General features: G+C 39.3%; 1 protein-coding gene across 1 annotated transcript in view; it reads left to right on the forward strand.

Annotated features, from left to right (window-relative positions):
• Window positions 1-27872, forward strand: part of LOC109919897 — a 253629-nt gene that overhangs the window by 103597 nt on the left and 122160 nt on the right. Inside the window, exon 4 of the mRNA XM_048598683.1 lies at window positions 24165-24243. Within this exon, the coding sequence (XP_048454640.1) occupies window positions 24165-24243 (79 nt within the window). The remainder of the gene's footprint in view (window positions 1-24164; window positions 24244-27872) is intronic.

A 27872-nucleotide genomic window follows, 5' to 3' on the forward strand; every position in this document is an offset into this window, starting at 1 on the left:
CAAATATACACAGAGCAAGAATGATTTCTGTCTGGGACTATTGTTCAACCTGGAATTCCATATTATACCTCCACTCTAAGAGAACAATCAACCAAACCTAACGCTCTGGACTGGAACTAATTTTTATACCTCGGGCTACCCAATGCAGACAGTATGGAGACTCAGAAATACTGGACATTCAACTTCAATCAAAATACATTCACATATACAATCTTAACTATCGGGAAGTGAATTGACTTCAAAGGGAATACCAGAAACGCAAGGGCCACACAGACCTCAGAGGAGATAATGGGGCACACAGTCTGCATAACTTCTAGCCCTGATCTTACCTGGGGCAGAGCTTCTTTTTTTCAACAACAATCTTCTGCAGAGAACAGCTTCTCAACAGGCTTCCAGTCCCAACAAGCAGCTTCAGAACCAAGAACCACAGAGGCCGAAAAGAGAAGCTGAATCGGGAAGCCAAACCAAGGTCATCATCGCAACAAAGGACATCTGAGAGGAGGGAAGCCAACCCAGGGCTATCCGAACAAGAGCTTCCAGACATGGGTCTGTTCCGCGGCAAGAGAACCAACAGCAAGAACCTCAACAGTCAACTGTCCTTTAAAATCGCATTTTCCCCAGTGGTAAACTGAAACTCCCGAGACCCCAAAGTTTCTGACATAGCTAACAGGGAGGGGAAGGCGGATGGTGACAGTAAATGGGACCCAAAGGTGGGAAGCCTGATTAAAGTTTCTGTGATTAAAACCTTGCGTTAAATTCTAATAGTGTTTAATCTGTCTAAAGTGTATTTACTAGTACTAGTGTCCTCTCTATAATTGTTTATGTTAATTGCACTGTTAATTGCATTTATCTTTATTTCTTGTATTATACTTACCTTTTTTGTATTTAAATAAATGCAGAGATTCTTTTGCCCTGAACCACCTGTCTGCTGCCTTCTTCATTTCACATTCCCTTAATAAGTCCAGCGTCTAGAACCAGGGACCTGAGAGTGATTCGAACCACCTAAAAATCAGCAAATTACTGACTGCAGACCAGAACCGTACAAAAGTTACAGCAGAGACTGAATTGGAAGTCCCTGTGTATAAATCACAAAAAAACTAGCATCCAAATTCATCAGGTAGTAGGGAAGATGATTGGATTGTTGGTCTTTTTTTCAGAGAGAATAGAGTATAAAATTAAGGAATTGTTGCTAAAACTAAATAAAGGTACAAGTTAGGCTGCGCCTAGAACACTGCAAACAGTTTTGGTTCTTATTAAAGGCAAGATAGACTGGCATTGGATGCAGTCCAATGAAGGTTCTATAGGTTGATCCTGAATATGGAGAGACCGTCTTCTGAAGGAATATTGCTTAGGCTGGGCCGACTTGCTGCAATTTAGAAGAATGAGAGATGACCTTATTGAGACAAGAAAGTTCCTTAGGGGACTTGACAGAGTAGATGCACAGAGGAGCTTTCCCCTTCTGGGAGATCGAAGAACAGAGGACATTTTCTCACAGTAATGGATTCCCCATTTATAGATGAGAAAGAAATTCTTCTCCCAGAAGGTAGTGAATCAATTGAATTCTTTATCACAGAGGGCCAAACAGACTGGGCCATTAAGTATATTCAAAGCTGAGATAGACAGATTTTCAATCAGTAAAGGAATCAAGGATTGTGAGGAAAAGTGAAATTGAGGATTACTAGATCAGCCATGATCTCATTGAATGATTGAGCAGACTTGATGGCCTACTTCGGCCCCTATGACTTGTGGTCTTATTGGTTACAGCATTAAATCAAGATTACCTGACATGAAGAGAGTTAACTTTGTTTAGGAAAAAAATGTACTGTTTTATAGGAAATTGTCAAGATTTACAGGTTAAAGTGAACAATAATTCATATCAGCACAGGAAACTTGGTTGCAGTTTAACACTCCTCCGATAATACTGATTAAACAGCCATTAGGGATTTTGTAGTTGTCATGTTTTTGTGGTATTATAACACTGATAGAATTTTGTACTGAATTATTTATAATAGAAAACCATGCAGCTAAATGTTTGTTTACATTCTTCTGAAATAAATCTGTATTGATCTTTAGCTATCTTTTTCCCTAAACACCGTTTAGAAAAATCAAGAAATAAGATAGGCCTCACACCTCACAGGCTCTGAGCATGCCTTCTATTTACACTTGTACAGTTTTGTTTTACCTTGTGGTTTAGGAACTTGTTTTGTTTCAAGTCCTCAAGTTGAGAAACTCATATTTTAAGTTCTAAGTTGTTCGTTGTGAATTCTTTGTTAAAAAGGGGCATTGCCTAATCAAATGACATGCAAGTTGCAATGATTTATGATCCTTAAATAGAATAAACCATCTATATTGATACTTGGAGAAAAACAGCATTTGACCCCATGATTTGCAGTAATTCAGATGTGTGATCTGAATTTCTGGTTTTGATTTTGGATTGAAGGGGAAATTAGTGTTGCAATGTACCTGGTTAATAGTCCCATTTCCTTGGATTAGCTAATTCCATACATGCTGAGAATATTTTTGCTCTAAAATTACAGCCGCACAATTGATGTGTCTATCAGCCATTTTAAAAGGCGTAACGATTTCCCTTTACCACCGTTATGTTGGCATTAGTTTCACAGGTGTCAGCAATTTCTGAAGGAGATAGTAGGAACTGCTGATGCTGGAGAATCTGAGATAACAAGGTGTAGAGCTGGATGAACACAGCAGGCCAAGCAGCATCAGAGGAGCAGGAAAGCTGATGCTTCGGGTCGAGACCCTTCATCCAGCTCTACACTGTGTTATCTCAGCAATTTCTGAATGTGTCTTCTTTCTTGGTGTGCTGACCTGTATAGTTGGAAGACAATTGGGATTAACACACAAAAGCAAAAGTGGAGTGTTGATCAGCTATTCACTCAAAGTTGTGGGGTTGGGAAAATATTTGACAATAATAGATAATGGTGTACAGCAATATTTCTCAATTCTAACCCTAAATGGGGTTGGCATGGTGTCTCAGTGGTTAGCACTGCTGCCTCACAGTGCCAGGGACCCGGGTTCGATTCCACCCTCAGGCGACTGTCCATGTGGAGTTTGCACACTCTCCCTGTGTGTGTGGGTTTCCTCTGTGTGCTCTGGTTTCCTCCCACAGTGCAAAGATGTGCAGGCTAGGTGGATTGGCCATGCTAAATTGCCCAAAGTGTTCAGGGATGTGTAGATTAGGTGGGTTATGGGGGGGATGCTCTGATGGTCGGTGTGGACTTGTTGGGCTGTAGGGCCTGTTTCCACACTGTAGGGATTCTATGATGAACTCAAATAACCTAGGATCCCCACAAGGTGTTATCTTTCAACTATACAGGTGTTATGAGCACAAACATTAGCTGAATTTCCAAGTTCGTTCTTGTGTGTGAATGAGTTTGTTTGTAGTCAACTGTGCTATGATATCATTTAATGTGGTGTGAAGGAATACCTGAAATGTCATTGAATCGGGGAACAGGAAATTGTTATATTAATTGAGTCAATTGGGTTTGAATTGATTGCCTTAAATGGGGAGCTAGTGATCAGTCAGGTGAGAATTTTATCAAGTGTGGCTAAATTCAACAAGATCTCATAGAAGTATGGACTTTAATTCTGTTTAACTACAGTTTACTTTTGGAATAGAACAGCGTGGATATTTCTAATCCTGTTTGGATGTGTTACAATACAACTTGGAGCAGGTCAGATTTGAACCTTGGTCTTCTGCCCCAGACATAGGGACGTTGCCACTGCACCACAAGAGCCCATCATATAATAATGTACACTGCCATTATGAAAGTAATAACCTGGGTCAAGTACTTGAAAATCACTACCGTTTATGTTGATTATGAACTTTGAACCCTGTTCAGCTCTCAAGTAGACAGCAAGTTAAATGCGAGTGTTTAGGATGACTTTTGAAATTCAATTTTTGTTAAACTTGTCAGTAACTCAGTTTTTGAACATAATTGTAAGTGCTAATTGTGACTCTTTGAGGTTCTTTTATGAATAAAATTCATTACACAATCTAATTGCAAACAGAAACTTTGAATGCAAGTTCACAAATGCCAGTTTGAAGATAGCAGATTGGTGCATTTTTTTCTCTCTGAGAAGCTAAGCTCTACAATGGAACTGGCTGCCACGAATGTGTATTTGTGCTTGCTCTGGAAAGAATTAAGTTTGGGGAGGAAGTTTGCTTTAAATCAACTTCTTGTCTGCTAGTCTGGTCCTTGGAGAGCAGTCTGTGCAATGTAGGACGCTCCAATTGATAGAACATTGAAACCTCCTGCCTGCATTACTGCAGGTTTGATAAAAGTTGCTTGATATGTATGAATGATTTACATTGTAATTCAGTCTCCGATTTCAGTCTGCTGCTTTGGGATTCTCCTTCATTATGTGCCAAATGACCAAATGTTTGTCATACATTTGTCCCAATTTTTAAACATTTGTATAAAAGACATAAAAGTTTACTGAAAAATAGTTCTTATTTAATCTATAGTACCTGATCAGTGCAGTTAAATTATTTGTTTAAAACATAAGTCCTAAACAAATAATGTATATTTGACTAATCATAGTTTCCATTGAATCTGAGAATAGCTAAATCAAACTGTCGTTGAAAAAGTGTTGATAGGCTTTGGTAGACTGCTGTGTCATACACAAAATAACCCTTAGTTGTTGAAATAAGAAAACAAACATGTCGAAAACTTAAAACATGAAAATGACTAGTGTACGTTATCTACAGGATTTTGTGAATTTTCTCAGAATTCCTGCATCTATCCAGCTAATCTCATTTGGTGCTATTCTGTTGCTCTGCCTGTGTGACTATCATTATATGTCCCCAGTATCTTTGCCAACTGAGATATCATGTTAAATTCATTAAGTATGATGGTCCCAGCTCCCCCCTCAAAATATGAACTACCTGTTGCTTTCGAGCCTTATTTATGCTGTTCTGTAATTAACTCAAAATCATGTGCTTTACTTGTCTTGCAGAATAAGAAAGCGTATTAAATCTCAACAATTAGCAAACAGAGTAAAATAAGTTAGAAAATGAAAATTAAAAGATCAGCTGGTCAAGGAGGCATTCAAACAGATTAGAATTGCCCATTTGCCACTTTCTCACCTCACTACCTAAATGTTGGTAGATAAATCCATGCATTCAAAAGAGATTGAGACTGTTTACTGAAAAGGAAGAATAGGCAGGATTACAGGGTGCAGGTAGAACAATAGCACAAGGTGAATTCATCATTCAGCGTACTGGCACAGACACAAAAGTGGCCAACTGCACTGTGACGATTGTGATATAACTTTCTACTCAAATTAGTCAATCTAATGTTTATCATTCCTTTGCATAGGTGAATGTCTTTTCAGATAGCCTTTGGTTTGTTTTATTATTGTCACATGTACTGAGATACAGTGAAAAGTATTGGTTTACATACTATACAGGCAAAACATGCCTTACATAAGTACACAGGGTAATAGAACAAAATGCAGAATACAGTGTTCCAGCTATAGAGAAGGTGCAGAGAAAGATCAGCTTTAATATATGAGTGGTCTATTCCAAAGTCTGATGACAGCAGGGAAGAAGCGGTTCTTGAATCTGTTGGTATGTGTATTCAAACTTTTGTATCTTCTGCCTGATGAAAGAGAGTGGAAGAGAGTACAAATGGGGTGGGAAGGGTCTTTGATTATGTTGGCTGCTTTCCCAAGGCAGCGGGAAGTGTTGACAAAATTAATGGAAGGAAGGCTGGTTAGCATGATGGACTGGGGAGCATTCATAACTCTCTGTAATTTCTTGCAGTCTTGGGCAGAGCAGTTGCCCTACTGAGCTGTATCCGGATAGGATGCCTTCTATTTTTCATTTATAAAAATTGGTCAGAGTCATTGTGGACATGCCGAATTTCGTTAGCTTTCTGAGGAAGTAGAGGCGTTGCTGTGTTTTCTTGACCATAACGTCGAAATGGATGGACCAGGACAGTATGTTGGTGATACTTACTCCTAGGAATTTGAAGCTCTTGACTATCTCCACCTGAGCATCATTGATACAGATTGGCGTATGTGCTCCAGTCTGCTTCCTGAAGTCGACGATGAACTGTTTCGTTTTACTGACATTGAGGGAGAGATTGTTGTCTTTACACCATGCTACTAGGCTGTTTATCCCTTTCCTATATGCTGCCTTGTCATTGTTTGAGATCCAACCCACTATGGTGGTGTCATTAGCAAACTTGTAAATGGACTTAGAGCAGAATTTGGTCATACAATAACGAGTATAGTAAGAGGCTGAGTACACAGCCTTGTGGTGCACCGGTATTGAGGATTATCGTGGAGGAAGGAAGTTTGTAATTTTTGGATTGAACTCAGTTTTATGAAGTAAGAACCAAGCAGGAAATTGCACTGTTATTCAGGCTGGTTCATTTCTTTCTGTGGGACTGATGTTGGTCTTGAACCAAAAATTTAAACAAAATTGACTATTTTAATCTTTGCAAACAAACTGATTTTTGTTATTGCTATGTAGATTTCTGAATGATGATATCAGTGACCTTGATGTTATGATATATTTATTATTGCAAATTTCTAGATCATTCCTGTATCATGATGTCTAAAAAAAAACATATGGATAGAATCCCTACAGTGTGGAAACAGGCCCTTTGGCCCAACAAGTCCACACCACCTCTCAGAGCACCCCACCTAGACCCATCCCTCATAACCCACCTAACCTATACATCCCTGAATGCTATGGGCAATTTAGCATGGGTGGGCTCATGGGAGAATGTGCAACCACCACATAGACAGATGCCTGAGGGTGGAATTGAACCCAGGTCCCTGGTGCTGTGAGGCAGCAGTGCTAACCATTGAGCCACTACTTTGTATTCTCATTTGAAAAATAACCAAGTACCCAAGTGATGCCAGGTAAGGTGTTAGAAGCAGATATGGTAACAGCATTTAAGAGGTATTTAGATAGGCACGTGAGTGGGCAGGGTATAGAGGGACCATGTTCAGGTAGGTGGGATCTGTTTAGAATGGCATCATTGTCGGCGCAGACATGATGAGCTGAAGGGCCTGTTCCTGTGTACTGTCTGTATTCTGTATTCAGCTAATATTGCTACCAATGTATTCACTATCTTTGTAGCTACTTCCTTTAATATCCTACAATAAATCCCAGCAGGTTCAGGGACTGATCAGCCTTTAATCCATTAGTTTCCTTAATACTTTTTCTCCAGTTATTGTATATATTTGATCTTTCCCTTTTGCCTCTTGACTATTTCATATTTTTGGAATGCTTTTAGGAATTGTCAGCAAAGAAAGAATCAGAAAAGGAAAAATGCGTTAAAAACATAGTGATAGCACAAAAAGAACATGATTCCTTAGAATCTATTAAGAAAGCAGAAATGACTCAAGACAGTCAAGAAAATTCTTCCTCGATTATTGATGAATAAAGTCAGACCACTGAAAGTTTGATTTTTTTTCAATTGGGAAGGTATTTCCTTACATTTCAACTCTAGGAGGTAAACTAATAAAAGCTTTAAGAAACACTGGACCAAATCAATCAGTGATACTGGCTGGCGGTACCATTTGTCCCCCAGAGGGGTTAATGAAGGAGAAAATATTAATTGGAAGTATACAGATGGAGGTTACAAATCAGGCCCATTGTACAGATTTGCATTAAAGAGTTACTGTGTGGAGTTTGCACATTCTCCCCATGTTTGCGTGAGTTTCCTCCGGGTGCCCCAGTTTCCTCCCACAGTGCAAAGATGTGCAGGCTAGGTGGATTGGCCATGCTGAATTGCCTGTGATGTTCAGGGATCTGTAGATTACGTTGCTTATAGGGGGATGGGTCTGGCTGGGATGCTCCAAGGGTCAGTGTGGACTTGTTGGGCCAAAGGGCTTGTTTCCACACTGTAGGGATTCTATGATTCTACTTAGTATATGGAGAAGATGTAGTTGGAGTACTGCAACATATCCCTTTAGAGGGAATTGAATTTATCTAGGGAGATTATTTGACAATTCAAAGATATTGGCTTCACTGAAGTTGGTGGAGTGACCACTAGATGCAAAAGAGATACAAGAGAAATATCCTGGATTACTTTCTGACTGTGTTGAATAGATCTGAGGCCCACCCCTCTAGACGGGGAGAAGAGTCTATGAAAGAAGGAGATGATTTGGAAATTTAGATATTGGAAACAATAATTGAAAATTTGAGAATGAAGGTAGAGAGAATGAGGGTGACCTGTTTAGCATATCTTCTTTAATAGAAATGCAACAAGGAGATCCTAAATTGAAAGAGTTAAGAGTTAAGTTACTCAGAAATTGAATCAGAACCAATACCTGAGTGTTATTATTTGAAAGATAAAGTAAAATGAGGAAATGGAAATTACCTCAATATCAGCCAATGAAAATATGGGCAGTAGGCAGAATGGCTATGGCCTGAGAAACTACTGAGAATATCTGAGAATCACAAAAAATTTTTACGAATGGCTCAAGATGAAGGCAAGCCTCTTGGGTGGTAGAAGACACAAGCTAAAATACCAGAAGATTTTTATTATACTGAACTATATTTTGCCAAATCCACCAACCATGTCAGATAGCGAGAAGTCCCAGCCATCATTTAAACCTGCACCACTAATCCCCATATCACTTGCAAAGAACTCTTTAACAGGGTCATAACAGATTGCATAGGACGCCCACCTAGAAGCAACAATGGGAATCAGTATTTTTGAACACTTATGGACATTTCAACAAGATTTCCTGAGGCAGTATCTTTAGGGATAAAACGATAATGTAAAGATGCTGGTGGAAAATTTTGTTCAGCTTGTTACAAGATAAGATTGCCCAAAGAAACATAATCAGATCAACGTTCAACTTTTATATCACAAATATTCAAACAAGTAGTGGATAGTTTGGGAATGAAACAACTTACATCTTGTGCTTATCACCCATAATCTCAAGGAGCCTTGGAAAGATGGCATCAAACTTTAAAAACCACAATAAAATCTTATTGTCAGGAATTTCCTAATTATCAGGATTTTAAAAAAAATTCTGTTTGTCGTTACTAATGCTTCTAATGAATGCACCTGATCCAGTCCTTTTGAACTGATAACATAGACATGAAGTGTAAGATGGCTTAAATTGATTAAAGAGAAATTTGGAAGTTAAGGCCCAGAGGCTATTCTTCCAACTTATTCTTCAAGTTTCAGAGAGAAACTAACTAAAGCATTTGTGTTGGTTTAGAAGCATTTGGAGAATGCCCAACAATACCAAAAACTAGAGCAGACAAAAAAACCAAAATTCAGAACCTTGTTGTTGGAGAGAAGGGATGGAATCTAATAAGAGTCTGAGCAGGCTGCAAGACAGAAAGCATTATTATCTCATTATTACTTATTCAGCTTCTCTTCTGTCCTGGCTTCCTATCAACAATCCCCTTGTCTGCCTACCTCTTTCATATCTCTCTCTGGGCTCCATCTCCACCTATCTACTCACTTCTCCCCCTAAATCCCCACCCCATCTTCAGCACTTTTTCCCAGATGCTACTATAGAATCCCTACAGTGTAAAAGCAGGCTATTCAGCCCATCCAGTCCAGACCACTAGTCTGAAGAGCATCCAACTCAGACACACCCTCCTACTCTATCCCTGTAACTCTACGTTTCCCATGGTTAATGCACCTAGCCTGAACATCCCTGGACACTATGGGTGATGTAGCATAGCCAATCCACCTAAACTGTACCTTTTTGGACTGTGGGAGGAAACTGGAATATCTGAAGGAAACCCCGCAGACTTGGGGAGAATATGCAAACTCCACATAGTCACCTGAGGTTGGAATCCAACCCAGCAGTCTAGCACTGAGAGACAGCAGTACTAACCACTGAGCAAACATGCCATTTCAGTTCTGATGAAGAGTCACCAAACTCAAAACATTAATTCTGTTTCTCTCTCAACAGATGCTGCCAGGTCTGATGAGTTTCTTCAGCAATTTCTGCTTTTGTTTGAATTCTGTCGTGGCTACTCCAGACAGGAGAGTAAAAAAATCAGTCACTGTATCATGTTTAAATGTTAAAGAGATATTATGGCAGGAAGGAGAGTCAGAAAAAAAGATGTATTTATGGTAATGAAAGAAATAGGGAGTGAAATAAAAACATCAGGACAATTGGAGAATGGATTGGAAATTGATCTTTCTAAAATTGATCCCCAAAAAAAACGGAGTGGTAATATGAAGGCACTGAAAAGGTTGTATGAAAGATAATGCTGTATTACAGAATATTTATCAAAGGCTATTACAGACTCATAAATTTGAATTATGTGAATTAGGCCATGGAAAATGTCTTTCATTTTATATCATGTTGATGTAAGGGACGCATTATCAATAAAACATCATCCTTACAAACTCAATCCAGCGATATTAGCTCAAGTGAGGGAAGACGTTAACTTTATGATTGGTAATGACATTATTGAACCATGTCATAGCAGCTAACCCATTGTGCTGGCGCTGAAACCAAATGTATCACAATGTTTCAGTACGGATTATTGTAAAGTCTGTACAATAGCAAAAGTGGACTCATATCCTATTCTGAGATTGGAAGACTGCATTGGAAGAATTGGACACACAAAATTCATCACCAGAAAGGAGTTGTTGAAAGGATATTGCTGAGTTCCTTTGACAGAGCCAAAGACATGTCAGCTTTTGCAGCACTGGGTATACTTTATCAACGCTAAATCATGCAAGTTGAAAAAAAAATCATCAGCAACATTCCAACAATTAAATAACAAAGTCATTTAAGGATAATATGCCTACATTACTGCATTGTCTACATCGATGTGATTGTATTCATGTAAAACTGAGAAGAATGTTGACGCCACTTGAAAAAGATTTTTGATCAGTTACAAGGAGCCAATTTGTTTATTAATTTGGTTAAAAGTGAATTTGTCAAATCAAAAGTGACTTATTTGGGCCAACCTGTGGGACAAAGCCAAGTAGCCAACTAGAAAAGATAAAATATGGGCTATGTTATATTTTGCCATGTCTAAGGTGTAATGTGAAATTCTGAATATATTGTGGCATGCCTGGATTTAGTACAGTACAGTAAATATTTTAAGCTATTATTTTTGTTTTTGGTTCAGGAGCAAGTTTAATTTCTTTCCTAGAAAGAGTGAAGGGTAGTTCAGGGAAAAAGCCACCTTAACAAAAGCATTTATTTTGCAATGCTTCTAAAACAAGGAGAGTTTGGTCACAAATCTGCAGTTCATTAGACCCAATAAAGTTGAGGCCGTTAGATTTGTGAAAAATTCATATCAGCAGACTTGGAAAGGACTAATTGAATTATCTCGACAGACCACACAAAGAAACTGTAAGGAATCAGATGAGTAGAGACTTAAAGAGTTGAGAAAGGAGTGTAATTTCTCTGGATTTGTGTGTCTGCAGCTGATAGTGTTGGGAAACAGGTTGGGAATGTTGTTTAACTGTGTGTGTTAAGATCATTTTAATGGTCTTCTATATTTAAATAACTAGCTTTTTTTAAACTTTTGTGCAATAAACTTTTGTTGTTGAAGAAAATCTGCAGCCTCATGTGAATATGTTGATGGACTAAAGTTTTAAAAATCATATGTTCTATCAAGCCAGGTTTCATCTGGCATCTGACATGTCCAGTAGTACTATCAACAGGGCTCATAACATGGTAGAAACATCAGCTTCAGCTCAAGCAATGCTGGAGAAAATGAAAGACCGACAATAACATGTTGATGATGCACACTGCACTCCATCAAGGAGCTGAAAATTACTTGTGAGGCAATTCTTTTAGAAATAAATGACAGCAACGATGCTCAAGTGAAAGAACTCATACAGGACATAGAAGAAACTAAACAGTCACTGAAGCAACAAGTGCAACAGGTTTTTTTAAAAATTCTCTTATGGGATATGGGTGTCACTGTCTGCCAGCATTTATTGCCCATCCCTAGTTGCCCTGCAGAAGGTAGTGGTGAGCTGCCTTCTTGAACAGCTGCAATCCATATACGGTAGGTAGATCCACAATGCTGATAGGATGGGATTTCCAGGATTTTGACCCAATGACGGTGAAGGAACCATGATATATTTCCAAGTCAGGATAGTGAGTGGCTTGGAGCGGAACTTGTAGGTGGTGGTGTTCCCATGTATCTGCTGCACTTGCCCTTCCAGATGGAACAGTCATGGGTTTGGAAGGTGATGCCTGAGGAGTCTTGGTGAATTTCTGTAGTGCATCTTGTACACACTGCTGCGAATGAACACTGGTGGTAGAGGGAGTGGATGTTTGTGGATGTGGTACCAATTGAATAGGTTGCTTTGTCCTGGATGTAGACAAGCTTCTTGAGTGTTGCTGGAGTTACATCAATCCAGGCAAGTAGGGGACATTCCATCACAATCTGGACTTGTGCCTTGTAGATGGTGGACAAGATTTGGGGATTCAGGAGGTGAGTTACTCGCTACAGTTTTCCTAGCCTCTGACCTGCAGTTATGGAGTCATAGAGTCACACAGCACAGAAACAGACCATTCGGTCCAAACAGTCCATGCTGATCATAATCCCAAACTAAACTAGTCCCACCTCCCTGCGCTTGGCCTATATCTCTCCAAACATTTCTTATTCATGTACTTATCCAAATGTCTTTAAACATTGTATCTGTACTTGCATCCACTACCTCTGGAAGTTCATTCCATACATGAACCACTCTCTGTGTAAAAAAGTTGCCCCTCAGGTCTTTTCTAAATCTTTCTCCTCTCACTTTAAAAATATGCCCCCGGTCTTGAAATTCCCCACCCTAGGGAAAAGACTCCTGCCATTCACCCCTTATTATTTTATAACCCTCTATAAGGTCACCCCTCAACCTCCTACGTTCCAGTGGGAAAAGTCCCTGGCTATCCAGCCTCTCCTTATAACCCTAACCCTTGATTTCCCCACCACATCCTGGTAAAACTTTTCTGAATCCTCTCCAGTTTAATAATATCCTTCCTATAACAGGTGACCAGAAGTAGATACAGTAATCCAGAAGAGGCCTCAGTTCCAGCACTTCTTCTTCTGTAGTGTGAACTGTTTTAAATCATCAATATTTATTTCCCTAAGTTCTCTAGCCTCTATTTCTTTCTCCACAGTAAAAGCTGATGTGAAATATTCATTTAATATCTCTCCCATCTCCTGAGGTTCAACACAAAGACGGCTTCTTTTATCTGTAAGGGTCCCTACTCTCTCTCTAGTTGCTATCTTGCTCTTAATGTATTTGTAGAATCTTTTTGGATTACCCTTAATCATATTTGCTAAGGCTATCTCATATTCCCTCTTTGCCTTCCTGATCTCCCTCTTAAGAATGCCCCCACACTCTTTACACTGTTCAAGAGATTCATTTGAACCCAGTTGTTTATATTTAATATATGATTCCCTTTTATTCTTGACTTTTATTCTTTATACATCTATTGTTCTCTAATCCCATCCATCTTACTTTTCACTTTAACAGGAACTTAATGACTCTGAGCTCTTGTTATCACACTTTTAAAAGCCTCCTACTTATCAGAAGTCCCTTTACCTGTGAAAAGTCTACTCTAATCAACTTTTAAAAGTTCTTGTATATTACCATTCCCCTTTGACTCTTGGTGTTGGTTGTAGTGGTGCTGGGGGGTGGGGGTGTTCTATAATACAACCCCATCAAGGTGATCATTCCTTTTTTATTTCTAATTTCAACTCATATTTTCACTGGATGATTTTTCAGAAATATCTTCTCCAGTTACAGCAGTAATGTTTTTCTTAATCAAAAGCACCACATCCCCTCGTCTTTTGCCTCTCTTTCTATCCTTCCTATGGTATCTGAAACCTGGAACATGGACCTGCCAGTCCTGTCTATTCCTCAGCCAAGATTGTCTAATAGCTATGACATCCAAATCCCATGTTGCCAAACATGCTCTGAGTTCATCAGCTTACCTGAAAGACCCCTTGCATTGAAATAAATGCAGTTTAATTCTTCAGAATTGATTTGTTCTCTGACTTACTGTTGTTTATCTTTTGTAATTGTTCTTTTCAGATTCAAAACCATCCTCATGTACCTTTTTATTCACTCTGGTACTCAGGATCCTGCCAGAACCACCATCCCCCCCACCCCCCAACACACACACACACACACACACACAACAGTTTACAGTCTCTATTATAATTCTATTATAATAGAATTAGCAAATCTTCCCACTAGGATATTGGTCCTATCGTTTTTGAACAGATCTTTTCTGCCCCAGAGGAGATTCCCTGAATCCCTGAACATCACACCACCTCTTCAGCTGTTGATTTATCTCTTTAATGCTTTTATTCTTTTCCTCATTCGAGTTTGGCAACTAGAGATTACTAATTTTGAGGTTCTGTTTTTTAATCTTTTACCTAACCTCTTATATTCACTCTGAAAAGCCTTAATCCTTTCTCTAACTATGTCATTTCTATCAATGTGTACAATAACTTCTGGTTTCTCACTCTCTCCTTTAACAATACACTTCCTTAATCTTGGCAGGAAAGCAACATACTATCCTAGATTCATGCTCACTTCCACAGGATCTCCAAGCTGTGCCCTTGACAGTTGAGTGCACTACAACAGTTATTCTTTAAAATTTTGTCAAACCCCGCTGAACATAAGGTTCATTCTTCGTGCCTAAGATTTGACTACCTCTTCTATTTTCTTCTGAGAGACTATCCTTTTCAATAGTACCCAAAACTGAGTGTCTGTTTGAAAGGGAAATAGCCACAGGAGACTTCTGAACCACATTATTATCTTTCCTGACAGTCACACATCTTTCTGACTGAACCTCCTTTGTAATCACTTCTTTAAATCTAGTGGTCATTTAACTTTGTGTCTCTTGTATGCTCTCAATGACATGAAGCCTAAAATGAAGCAGCTTACGATAGCACCTTATATTTAAAATAGACTACCTTTCCTTACCTGTGAATTAATATTAAGCCTACAATATATAATAAATTTTAAAATAATCTTCAATTAAATAAACAACTTGGCTGAACAATAGAATTAAAAAAAACTCTTCCTCAAGTGGACCAGCAGACAGCTTTCAATCCTCTGATAAAAAAATCTCACCATAGAGCAGTCCACGTGTAGGCTTCTCCAAAATCTGAGTGAATACAACGCTGTTTAAAAAGAAACTCTCCTCCACAATTTAAAAAACAATCCATTTAATGATGTTAAAAAACTGTACTTCTACGTATATAATTTTAGAAAAAAGAACACTGAGTTATCCATGTGTAGGCCTCTCCAAAAGGTCTGTAAATAGAACTCCATTTGGAAAATAATTTTTGTTTTTTTTGTTCTTTTTGCATTTTTGTCTATAAAAGAAACAAAAATGAATCAAAATAAAATCTTATACTACTAAAATGTAATTACTGTAAGAAATCTAGAAGCAAATCTAGTAGTAAGCCTGCAATCTCAGGAGCAGCTGCAAGATCCACATTACTCTCAGTCCATCATTTTAGAACTATAGCCACTGTACTTATATATCAAGGCCAGCTGAGCTTCTGATCAATGATATCCCCCAGGTTGTTGATAGTGGGGGATTCAGTGATGGTAATGCCATTGGATGTCATTGAATGTCAAAGGGGCAATGGTTAGAATGCTTCTATTGGAGATGGTCATTTCCTGGCATTTGTGTGATATGAATGTTACTTGCCACTTGTCAGTCCTCGCCTGGCTATTGTCCAGATCTTATTGTGTTGGACATGGACTGCTTCAGTATCCGAGAAGTCATAAGTGGCGCTGAACATCGTGCAATCATTGGCGAACATTCTCACTTCTGACCTTATGATGGAGTGAAGGTCATTAATGAAACAGCTGAAGATGGTCGAGCCTAGGACTCTACCCTGAGGAACGTCTGCTGAGATGTCCTGGAGCTGAGATGATAGACCTCCAACAAACACAACCATCTTTCTGTGTGCCAGGTATGACTCCAACTAGTGTCCAAGATTTCCCCATGATACCCGTGGATTCCAGGTTTACAAGGGCTCCTTGATGCTACGTTTGGTTGAATGCAGACTTCATATTGAGGGCTGTCACTCCTACCTCACCTCTGGAATTCAGTGCTTTTGTCCATGCTTGAAACAAGGTGCTGAGTGGCCCTGGTGAAACCCAGACTGGGCGTCACTGAGCAGATTATTGCTGAGGCAATGGTGCTTGATAGAAGTGTTTATGACACCTTCTATCACTTTACAGCTAATCTAGAGTAAGCAAATGGAGCGATAATTGGCCAGGTTGGATTGCTTTTCGTGTACAGGATATACCTGGGCAATCTTAAACATTGTCAGGTAAATGCAAGTATTTTAGCTGCCCTGAAACAGCTTGGTAAGTTGTAGAGCACAAATCTTCAGTACAATTGCCGGAATGTTGTCAGGGCCCATAGCCCTCCAGTGCCTCCAACTATTTCTTGATATCATGTGAAGTGAATTGAATTTGTTGAAGACTGGTATCTGTGATGCTGGGGACCACTGGACAAGGTTGTGATATATCATCCACTTGGCATTTCTGGCTAAAGATTACAGCGAATGCTTCAGCCTTATCTTTTGTGCGGATGTCCTGCCCTCTCCCATCATTGAGGATGGGAATATTTATGGAGCCTCTTCCACCAGTGAGTTGTTTAATTGTCCACCACCATTCACAACTGCAGGACTGCAGAATTAGATCTGATACATTGGTTATGGGATCATTTAACCCTATCACTTGCTGCTTATATTATTTGGCATGCAAGTAGTACTGTTTGACAGTTTCACCGGGTTAACACCTCATTTCTGTATGCCTGATGCTGCTACTGGCATGCTCTCTCCATTGAACCAGGGTTGATCCACTGGCTTGATGGTAATGGTTGAGGGGAAAATATGCTGGGCCATGAGGTTGCAGATTGTGCTGGAGTACAATTCTATTGCCATTGATGGTCCACAGCACCTCATGGATTCTCATGCATGATTTTCTAGAACTGTTCAAAGTCTATTCCATTTAGCATGATGATAGTGCCACACAACACGCTGGAGGTTATTTTCAACATGAAAGCAGGATTTCGTCTCATAAGGATTGTACAGTGATCACTCTTACTGGTACTGTTATAGATAGATGTGTCTGCAGATGGCAGATTAATAAGGATGAGGTCAAATACGTTTTTCCCTCTTGTTGGTTCTCTCACCACCTGCAACAGACTCAGTCTATCAGCTATGTCCTTCAATACCCAACCAATTCGATCTGTCACATTACTGCCAAGTCATTCTCAGTGGTGGACATTGAAATCCCCCACACATGGTTCATTTTGCACCCTTCCTGCCTTCAGAGCTTCAGGTTCAGGCTTCAATGAAAACAAAATAAAAATGTTGCCAAGGCTGAACAGTAAACAGAGCAGGCTGTAGCAGAAAAAAATATACCAGACTAACAGAAAGCTAAAATTGTGATAGAATTAGAAGAATATGAGGTACAAAGCCAGAAGCTTCAGAATGAGCTGGAAGCTCTTCAGAAATGTCAGTAAGATTTGAACCAATCAATATAGCCCAACGTATGGATCAATCAGTGACTAATCTGGAATAAAATTTAGCTGTAATGCATTGAGGTAAGCAAATTCTGGAAGAGCAATTACATTTCATATGAAAAAAGTGGACACTATAAATAGGAATTTCAGACAATATCACTGATGGCAATGGCACCTTCAAACCAAATTACGATCACAAGATCTGGACGTATCAGCAAATGAACTGTTTTTTATGGAGACTCACAGACTTGTTTGTCATTGTAAGTAGTTAAACTTTCTTTTGGAAAGGAGGACCATATTGTATTTGTTCTTTGCCTTGAAGAGAATTCACCTTTAAGGATCCCATGTTCTGTATATGTCGTACATTGAGACACTGCCTGCCAGTTTGTCTTCTATGGGTTTCCAAACAGCACACGGAAAAATCATTTGGCTTGTTGTCATAACTTATATGTTTTACTGTTTACAATAACCTAATTCACAGAGTTAATCAGTTCCTGACGAGCAACTGATTATTCAACCATTATCATTGACACGCTAGTGGTTTTCCTATAAAATTCTCAGTGGTGTAGATCAGACCCTTAGGAGTTCAAGGCCTTGCAGTACTGGTTTGTAAAGTTTTTTTTACACCTGTTGTAACCCCTTTTTTATAAAATCTTGTTTAATTCCCACTACAATCTACTCCTGTTCCTAAGTTCCTGTAACTGTATTGTTCATCCCAGTTGTTATCCCAGTTTGAAAAGTGTCTTCTTACACCTGTTGTAACCTCTTTTTCTAAAACTAATATTCAATAGTGAGGTACTCAAATCTTCAATCTGCTGCAACTGTGACCTCACTAAGTGTCTTCTGCACATTCATCATCACATTCTTTGTTTGATTTTCAGTGGAATGTACACGAAATACAAAATCTCAATTACCTTATTTCATCGGCTGCCAGTCCTATATTTTATGGATCTGTGCATCCTTGAATTTTTGTGAGTGCGAACTTCATGTCTGTAGTGTTGCTGGAGAGAGTGCTATGGAAGCTCCTGGAGATGCATCCTGTGTGGCAGCTTGAAAAGGCCGCTCAAGCATGTGATCTTTGTATGTGTCAAAAGCAGTCAAATTGGTGCTATTCTGACAGCACACAGCCTTATTTATCAAATTTGGACTGAAAATGTCAGTTGAACAGAGTTCCATGTCACTCAACAAAGATCAAGTGTTCGGCCGCAAAAGGAGCAACAATATTGCATAAACAACAAGGAGAAATGTTGTAAAGTGCTTGAAGGTACTCTGAAAAGCTTTAGGAGGTGGTTTCAACAGAATCTCCATTGCCCTTGTCAGCGTGGGCATTGTCGAGTCAGTTAGAAAATAAGAAAAAATGTCCGATTCTCTAATGTATGTTTGAATGGCGAGATGGGACTTTCATCAGTGAGCAGCAAGAGGCTTATTTGCATCTTTTTGCATGCATCAGTATGCTATTATTACCTAAACTCGGCGAATGGATACATATTTTCTGATTCTCCCATGTGACAGAGTGAAACTAGACAGTATTAACTCCCACATAAAAGTACCTAGTGACCGCTGTTTGCACTATCTTGAACAGCAGTCCCCAGTGTCTTAGGGCACACTCCATTGGAAGCAACCGCCTGGACCTTCCATTCACAGAGGTTGGCATTAGACATGTACCAGCCTCCCTACACCTTCATGGCATGTCTCCAACTCACTTACAAAATGGTTTTGCACTTCGATGCAGCACTTTGGAGCTCCCCAGCACCTCACATTGGAATGCCAGGAGACCAGGGAGAAGCAGCGAAATCATGGATTGGACCAGGCTTCATCTCAGAGCTCCTTGCCTGCTCTAGCGCTCATTCAATTTCAGCTTAGTTCACAACATCCTGCCTTGCCTTTTTATGCTTTGCCCCCTCAGTCAGAGTTTAAAGGTGAGAGTGCTTCTGCCGTGTCTTGCCTTTTAGTACAGACATAAAGTGAGGCAGCTTGTCATGGTGGTCCGTAGTGATTATTTAAGGCAGTGAGCATGTTGTTGTCTAGCTCCAAGCTACGTCAATGTCACATCTGCACCACATGCCTGCAGCTTATGCAACAAAAGTGCTGAATGTGAATCAACGAAATAGCTATTTTTCAAAGTCCAAAGGGAGTAGTCCACAGTCAGACCGAGGGAGACAGTTTTCAGTCAGGGTGGTCCAGCACATGGAGTCAAGGGGATCGTCCCATATTAGTCCAGGGACTGGGATGCAGTCAGGCGGCCACTTGAGGTGATCAGGGTCAGGATCTTCTCTTCGTGCGGAGTGATGAGCCAAACGTCAGTCACCCCACTACCCATCTTGATTCTTTCTACCCTACTGTAGGCTGTTTTCTCCTGCTATGAGGTAAAGGGAGATGAAAGTCGGCTGCCCAGCCGTTAGCGCTGAAACAGGTGGGAGAAAGGCGGTAAGTTAGTGAGTAGGAAATGCTTTGACAATGCAGAGTTACATGTGTGGGGATTTGAGGTGGGGGCTGGGTGGGTGAAGTGATGGCAACTGTTGCATGCAATAGTGAGAGTGGTAGAGCATGATCCTTGGTGGGAGGTCTGTGCAGTAGCAGAGATAGATTGAGTGTGAGATAGCAGAGAGAAAATGGTGTCACTTAACCTGGCAGAGCAGAGAATGTCATTGACATTCTTCCTACACTTCTGGGCATATTTCCAGATAGCTAAGACTGTACTCACCAGGGTGGCAATCTCGAAGCAGGCTGGCATGATCTGGTGTTGTGATCTCCTGTGCCAGCCCTGGGACAGGATTCTTCTGTATGATACCTTCAACCAGGAACTCCAGATGCCAGTCTGCAAAGCAGGGTGCCAAAATCCCCTTATCTGCCATGCCCAGGACAATTGTCACAAACTGTGCAACTCTGAACTAACAGTGCTTGCCTGAGTACGTAACATCTTTTTCAAGATGCTGCTGTTGCCGGGGATGCTGCTCCATTCTGAATAATCTGGCAGTGGCAAGTTCTTTTGACTATGGATAGTGGCAGAATTGGGCTAGTATCAGATAAGGGAGCACCATTGGGGAAGGTAGACATGGACTGCAATGGTTCAAGAATACAGCTTACCATCACCTTCTTAAGGGCAAGTAAGGATGAGTAATAAATACTGAACTACTCAGCAATGCCCACATCTCATGAATGAATAAAAAAATGTAGTTAATGAGGTGGGATTTTTGCTAGGCAGTAGTGAGTTGTCAATTAAGTGGGATTATAGCCTGTTAAATGTCGAATGAATGGCACAATTGCCTCATTAATACTCAGCTTCCTATCTTATCAAACACACCAAACAAGCTAGACATTGAGATATCTTTACATGGAAACAAGAATGGCTACCTGGCAACTTCAGCCCATTGCTGACACAAAGACCCTTCATGTTGATCAGCAGCAAATAGCATCTCAGGGCATGATTATCTGGAACCAACCTCCCACACTCCTCATCCATGGACATTGACATCCAGTATGTGTGAACCTCTTGTGACCATGATAGCATTTCCCCAATTCACTTGCAAGATGCTCAGGAAGGATAGACTTGCAAAGCAAGGCGCATCAAAAACTAACATTGAAAGTCTGGTGCAAGGACACTGTGCACAGGGACAAGCATCCAGCTCACAGATTGAATCAGGCTGTATCTCTGGGCTGTTTACTTGCTCTCTTAGCATTCACTTGCATGCTTATCTGTGTGCTGAGCAGCATTATTGGCTTTAAGCACAGACAAAGCAGGAACCCATAAATTCTACCCACAATTTTCTTGGTGGCTGAAATTTTATTGAGCAGTGTTGACAGTGGTTTTGTGAAAAAGTGTTAAATTCAGAAATCAGATTAGCTGTGATATTTCCAAACTCTACCTCCTCAATTGATGTTTGAACATGCTACTTGATTACCAAGTCAAGCACTTATCCTAATGAAGGTTTCTCATCATTTTTCAAGACTATGAAAATACAGGCAGCCATTACAGTGACAACTATCACTGCTTTTTCCTTCGGCCTGATTTGAAATAATGCAAAACTATGCACTGTTACCTCCTCAATTGTTATCTCTCCTCTCACATCAAAGGTAAAAACTTGTGTTAGGATAATCTCAAAAACTGGTACCACACAGAATGTGTAGAAATAGGCCATTTGATGTAAGGGAACATCGACGCCCATCCTGAACATGTCCTTGCCTGAACTGAATATGAATTTTTCGATGAATAGTCAATGGATGCTGCTAGTCAATGCCTGTTGTGTATCTTATAAGGAAACTGTGAGACTTCAGCTAATGGAAAGTGTGTCCTAGAAACTAGTTTGAGAATAAGAACTTATGGTCAATTGAGTACGCGACATATGATCATAAGAACAGAGATAATGTGCTGGCATATCTAATGGTGAGCTCTGTTGGTTACCATTCATTTATGTAGAGATCCTCATAACTGCTAGCAAGAACTCAATCCATTCTTGTGTCAGTTACTGAATGCCCACTTTTGTGCTACCTTCCTGTTGCAGATCCATGGAGGTTCTTTTTGGGCTCGTAAATTCAGTAATCTGATCACTGAATCAGATAGATCTACAGTAGTAAATAATATAACAATTGGACAGACTTCAACTAAAGAGAAATGTAGGACTTGACCTGTAACCAGGTGGGAATTCTGTCACTTGACGATGTATACCCCAACAAGTTAATGCCCTAACAGAGAGGATGGTTAAGTCAGATAGCACTATTTAGGGTTATTTTAGATAATTAAATGAATCAAAATGAATTGAAGGGAAATGAGAACAAGGTGGATATATCCAATTGGTGCCATTTTCTTGACTGAAGGCTAAAACACTGACGGTCAGGTTGAACTGAATTATTTGATTTGATTTATTATTGCCACATGTACCGAGATAAAGTGAGAAGTTTTGTTTTGTATGCTAACCAGACAAATCATACCTTACATAAATACATCAGGTTAATAGAGCAGAATGCAGAATATGGTGTAACAGCTACAGAGAATGTGCAGACAGAAAGATCAACTCTAATACATAACATGTCCATTCATAAATCTGATAACAGCGGGGAAGAAGCTGTTCTTGAATCTGTTGGAAAGTGTTTTCAAACTTTTCTATCTTCTGCCCAATGGAAGAGGATTGAAAAAAGTATAACCACTGTGGGATGGATCTTTGATTATGTTGGCTGCTTTCCCAAGACAGGAGAGTCAATGGAAGGAAGCTGGTTTTTGTGATGGACTGGGCTGTGTTCACAACTGTCTGTAATTTCTTATGGTCTTGGGCAGAGCAGATACCATACCAAGCTATGATGCATCTGGATAGGATGCAACTATAAAAATTGGTAAGAGTCATTGATGAATTTTGTTGGAATTATGTTGTTGAAGCTGGAGCTAAAGTCAATAAATAGTCTGATGTAGGTGTCTATGTTATCCAGATGTTCCAAGGGTGAGAGTAGGCTGAGGGAGATGACATCTGCCATAGACTTATTGTGAGAGTAGGTGAACTGTACCAGATCGAGGCAATCTGGGAGGCTGGAGTTGATGTGTGTCATTACTAACTGCTCAGACCATTTCATAACGCTGGATGTCAGAATCACTAGGTGATAGTCATTAAGGCACGTTGCCTAATTTTTCTTTGGCACCAGGATGATAGTGGTTTTCCTGAAGCAGGTGGGAACCTCACATCCCAGTAAGGAAAGATACTCCCTCCAGCTGCTCCACACAGGATCTGAGTGCATGGCCAGGGACTCCATCTGGGCCTGTTGCTTTCTGTGAGTTCACCCTCAAGAAGGCTGATCTGACCTCTGTGGCAGTGACTGTGGATACAGGTGCACCTGAGGGCGTCAGGGCAGGTGACATCATTTCACTGATGGTTTCAGACAGAAAAATGCTTCAACTGTTTTCAGTGGCTTGCTTTGGAGATTCCAGAAATGGTGAATTTACACATTGGTTGCTTGGATTACCAGTTTAAACAAAAAGTCAGTCATGGAAGTGTCCTTAGCTGCTTTTACTCTTGATCATTCAGTAGCATCAGAGTTAGTTGCAGTAATTCCATGTTTACCTCAGCTAAGATCAGCTCATACATTACTGAGACACTTGGCATCTCCAGCTTTGCATGAGAAACTTATTTACCCAAAGAGGTATTGGACTTCTCAAATAGAATGTTGTTCAAAACTGATTTTTAATTCTGTTGACTAAATATTGACATAAAACAGCATCATATCTTCACAAAATACCCTGAAAAATACATTTTTTTCAACTCTGTACATGTATGACTCAAATATAACAAGAATGTGCAGTAGCCAAACAGAATCTGCTATATTAACATCCTGACTTGGGTAAAAAAATTCCAAATGCTACTTGTTTCTATAGCTGTGGTTTTCTTCTTTCTGCATCAGATTTTAATGTGACAGGTTCGATGTAATTTCTGTGAATTTGTATAATGACAAGAATTGAAGTCTTTTGCCAAGAATGCTTTATGAAGTGTTATTTTCATTAAGAGTGGAGGAGAGTGATGGTATACTGCTAGCATGCACAAACGAGGCGATAAGAGTGTTTCCACCAAATAATCATCATTTTACTGTGTACCTGGCAAAACATGGATTTTTTTTTCTTGAGCTTGATCATTCTCTAAATTAGTGAATTATTTTCCCATCAGCACTATTCAACAATAAACATGCTTCCCCTACAGGAGTGAATCAGTGGACAATGTCATTGTAAAAGAAGAGGAAGTCCAGGCAACAGGGAAAACTCCAAGAGATCTGTATAAGGTGAGAATATTTAAAGCTTTGTTTAGGAGCCATTCAGACTTACATCACAGCAGAGTTTAAATTTGTGTGTTAGCCTTTATTGAAAGGCTATGTGGAATATTGTGTGTTGAGTGCACAAATTACAAAGAAACTATAAAGAAAATTGTTACGCATCTGCCTTGCTGTATAATTTAATCAGCTAATCCATCTAAATCTTCATATGGTCCACTGTTTAATTAAAACTCATTTCACAATGATAAATTTGAAGAAGTTACTATTAATTTCCAATGTATCTATTCCCTTTCTAGCCTACGGACAGAACCAATTGTAATAATTCGATCATTACCTCAGCTGAGATTGGCTTGCTTATTACAGAACAGAGTTACACATAGGAATCTCCAACTCTACACAGTGAACACATTTCCTACTTGAGTTATTGGAGTTTCCAAATGGAATGTTGTTCAAGGGCTGAATGATGTCCTCTTGTGCCATAATGAATTTATGTCTAAGATTGATTTTTAATGGAAATAGAAGGCTTGCATTTATATTGTGCTTTTAATGACCAGTGAGGAATTCATGAAGTGCAGTCACTGTTTTGGAAATGTGGGAGCCAATTTCTGCTCAGCAGGTTTTTGTAGACACCGGTGTATATTAACTGGATAATCTGTTTTGTTATGTTGGTGAATGGTAAAATACTATCCAGATCACTGGCACTAACTTGCCTGGTCTTCTGCAGAATAGAGCTATGGCATCTTTAACAGTCATGTGAGAAGACAGATGATGTCCTCAGTTTAATGTTATCATTTGGAAGACCATGCCTTCAACAATGCACTGATCACTCAATACTGCCTTGAGTGTCAACCTTCATTTTTGTGCTCAGGTCTTGAACCCACAATCTTCTAGAACTCTGATGGAGGAATGCTATCAACTAAGCCACATCTTACATGACTTAAATAGTGCCACAAAACAGCTCTAAATCTTTAGAAAATATGTTGTACCAGCAACTTTTATAAAATCTATAGTGTTATTAGGGATTAATAGAGATCACAAGTGATTAATAATGAGAAAATAATAAATGCCACTCTTACCAAGTTGGTAAGGATGCTCACAGTTATCAATATTCCTTTCTGTATGAGCTGCCTTGTCTTTTATGTCACTTCCACTTTGCACTCCTTTTTACACTCTGGTCCTAGCATTTTCTGAATTACCTATTCTGAGCATATTTTTATGAAGCCATGTTTTATGAGGGTTTCTGTCTCCACCATTGTTGCAGTCAGCGAGTTCAAATTCCCACCTCCTTGTAAGTGAATACGTTTTTCCTCACATCTCCTCTAAATCTTCTAACCCTTCCTTAAATCCTTATCCCCTGGACATTAATTCCTCCATCAAGGGGAGAAGTATCTTCCTGTCTAACCTATCTGTGATGCTTATAATTTTATATATCTGAACCATGTCCCCTCTCAATCTCCTCTGCTGAAAACAAAACATCCCCAGTCTGTCCAATCTCTCTTCTTAACTGAAACACTCCAGCCCAGTCAACAACTTAATAAATCTCTGTTGTATAGTCTCCAGCACAATCACATCCTTCCTATAACATATAATCTATCTTCCCCACTTTGTAAATTATTTTCTGTGTTCATTTGCATATGTGTGTATGTGAAATACACCAGATTAAATACAAGAAAATCAAGCTCTTGTCTTTTCAAGACTTGAGAAAATCTGTTTGAGTCTTTATAGCCACGACACGTAAACAGTTAAGCACTCACTAAACTGGCAAGCAATTTCTTAAAAAAAACGGTGTGGTCAAAGAAGAGTTGGAAAAGAGGGAAGCCATTCCATTGTTCCTTAGCTGATTGCAACAATGCCCCGGAGTCATAAAATGTAATGCGTTGTGGTGTCTTCATCGCTTTCTGAATTTGCTGTAGCTATGATGGGACAATGGCAACAAGAGAACGAGAAGTACATTTTCTTCTTTTGAATTTCTTCTCATGCTAAATTCAGGATTTAAATTCAGTCAGACAGTTCTGTATTTCTCAAATTTTTCAATAAAATGAATTCATTGTATGTTCAGTGAAATAAATTAAGTGTAACTTCCTTAGCGGCTGCTCAAATTTATCCACTTCATCAATGCAAACCCATTTATCAGTTTGAGAAATTGCCTACTTGATGATGGAGATCCATATTTTGGATTCTAATTTTTTTTTCTGATGTATATATCAGCCAAGGCACTTCTTCACACAAAGAATAGTGAAATTCTGGACCTCTCTCTGGCAAGGTACTGTTGAGGCTGAGGCCAATTGAAAATATTAAAACTGAGAATTTTATTAGGTAAGGTATTAAGGATTGCAGCAACAAAGTGAGTTGATGGAGTTAAGACACAGACCGAGCACAATCTAATTACATGTCAGCGAGGGTCCTGTTTCTAGGTTCGGTACAGCTTCTCAATCAGTGTGATGCACTAGATAAACTGATTAAAGCATATTTGAATTGAAAAGCATTCCAAAACATTCTAAAACATTCATAAGAGTTATTCATTAGTTAAGTTCCAAAGGGCAGCAAAAAAAAAAGCTTTAATTGCTATTCAGATTTTGTTATCTTCTGCTTTGTTTGTCCCAGTTCGATTGCCTGTTTTCTAATGCCTAATAAAATCATGAGAAACATTTGCATTGAGATTTGTCCATGCTTCCTGCCAGCTCATTGCAGACTATCTAAACAGTGGGCAATCAGGTTGTCTGAAATTGCAAGTCATGGCTTACATTGGAATTTCATTTTTGATTCATATTGTAATCGAATAATTTTGATGTATACATCCAATCATATTACCAGATATCCATTACCTGTTTACAGGTTTAAAGGAAAAATCTCAGATATCATCAATAGAACAAACCAGTAAAATAAATAATTGAGTTTTATGCATGAATCATGCTCTAATTTTCAATGCTTATGTCAGAAATCACTATTATTATTAATATCATGCATAACTGTGAATGATTTAAATTAGTCAGTATGGCTTCTTTACAGTAATGGAATTATTTTCTGAGAATTTAAAATAATAATTTAAAATTGCAAAAGGATAAATGGACTACTTAGCTATTTCACACTCATTGGTTGTAATGTCATTATAACCTTCTGCTACAAATTTGAGTCTGCCATAGATATTCTCTTGTGTTCAGTGGCACAGGACATACAGTCACATAGCACTGAAACAGACCCCTTCAGTCCAACTCATCCATGCCGACCAAGTTTCCCAAACTAGTCTCATTTGCCCGCATTTGGCCTATATCTCCATAAACCTTTCCTATTCATGTCCCCTGTCCAAATGTCTTCTAAATGTTGTAACTGTGCTGACATCTATTACTTTGAATAGCAGTTCATTCCACACATGAACCCTCTGTATGAAAATGTTGCCCCTCAGGTCCCTTTTAAATCTTTCTCCTCTTACCTTAAAAATATGCCCTCTGGTTTTGAAACGCCCTATGCTGGGAAAAAGACCTTTGCTATTCACTTTATCTATGCCTCTCATGATTTTATAAAACTCTACAAGGTCACCCCTCAACATCCTATGCTGTAGTGAAAAAAGTCCCAGCCTCTCCAGTCCTGGCAACATCCTTGTAAATCTTTTCTGCACCCTCTCCAATTTAATAATATCC

Source organism: Rhincodon typus, chromosome 7 (genome assembly GCF_021869965.1).
Source record: "Rhincodon typus isolate 14 chromosome 7, sRhiTyp1.1, whole genome shotgun sequence".
NCBI lineage: Eukaryota > Metazoa > Chordata > Chondrichthyes > Orectolobiformes > Rhincodontidae > Rhincodon > Rhincodon typus.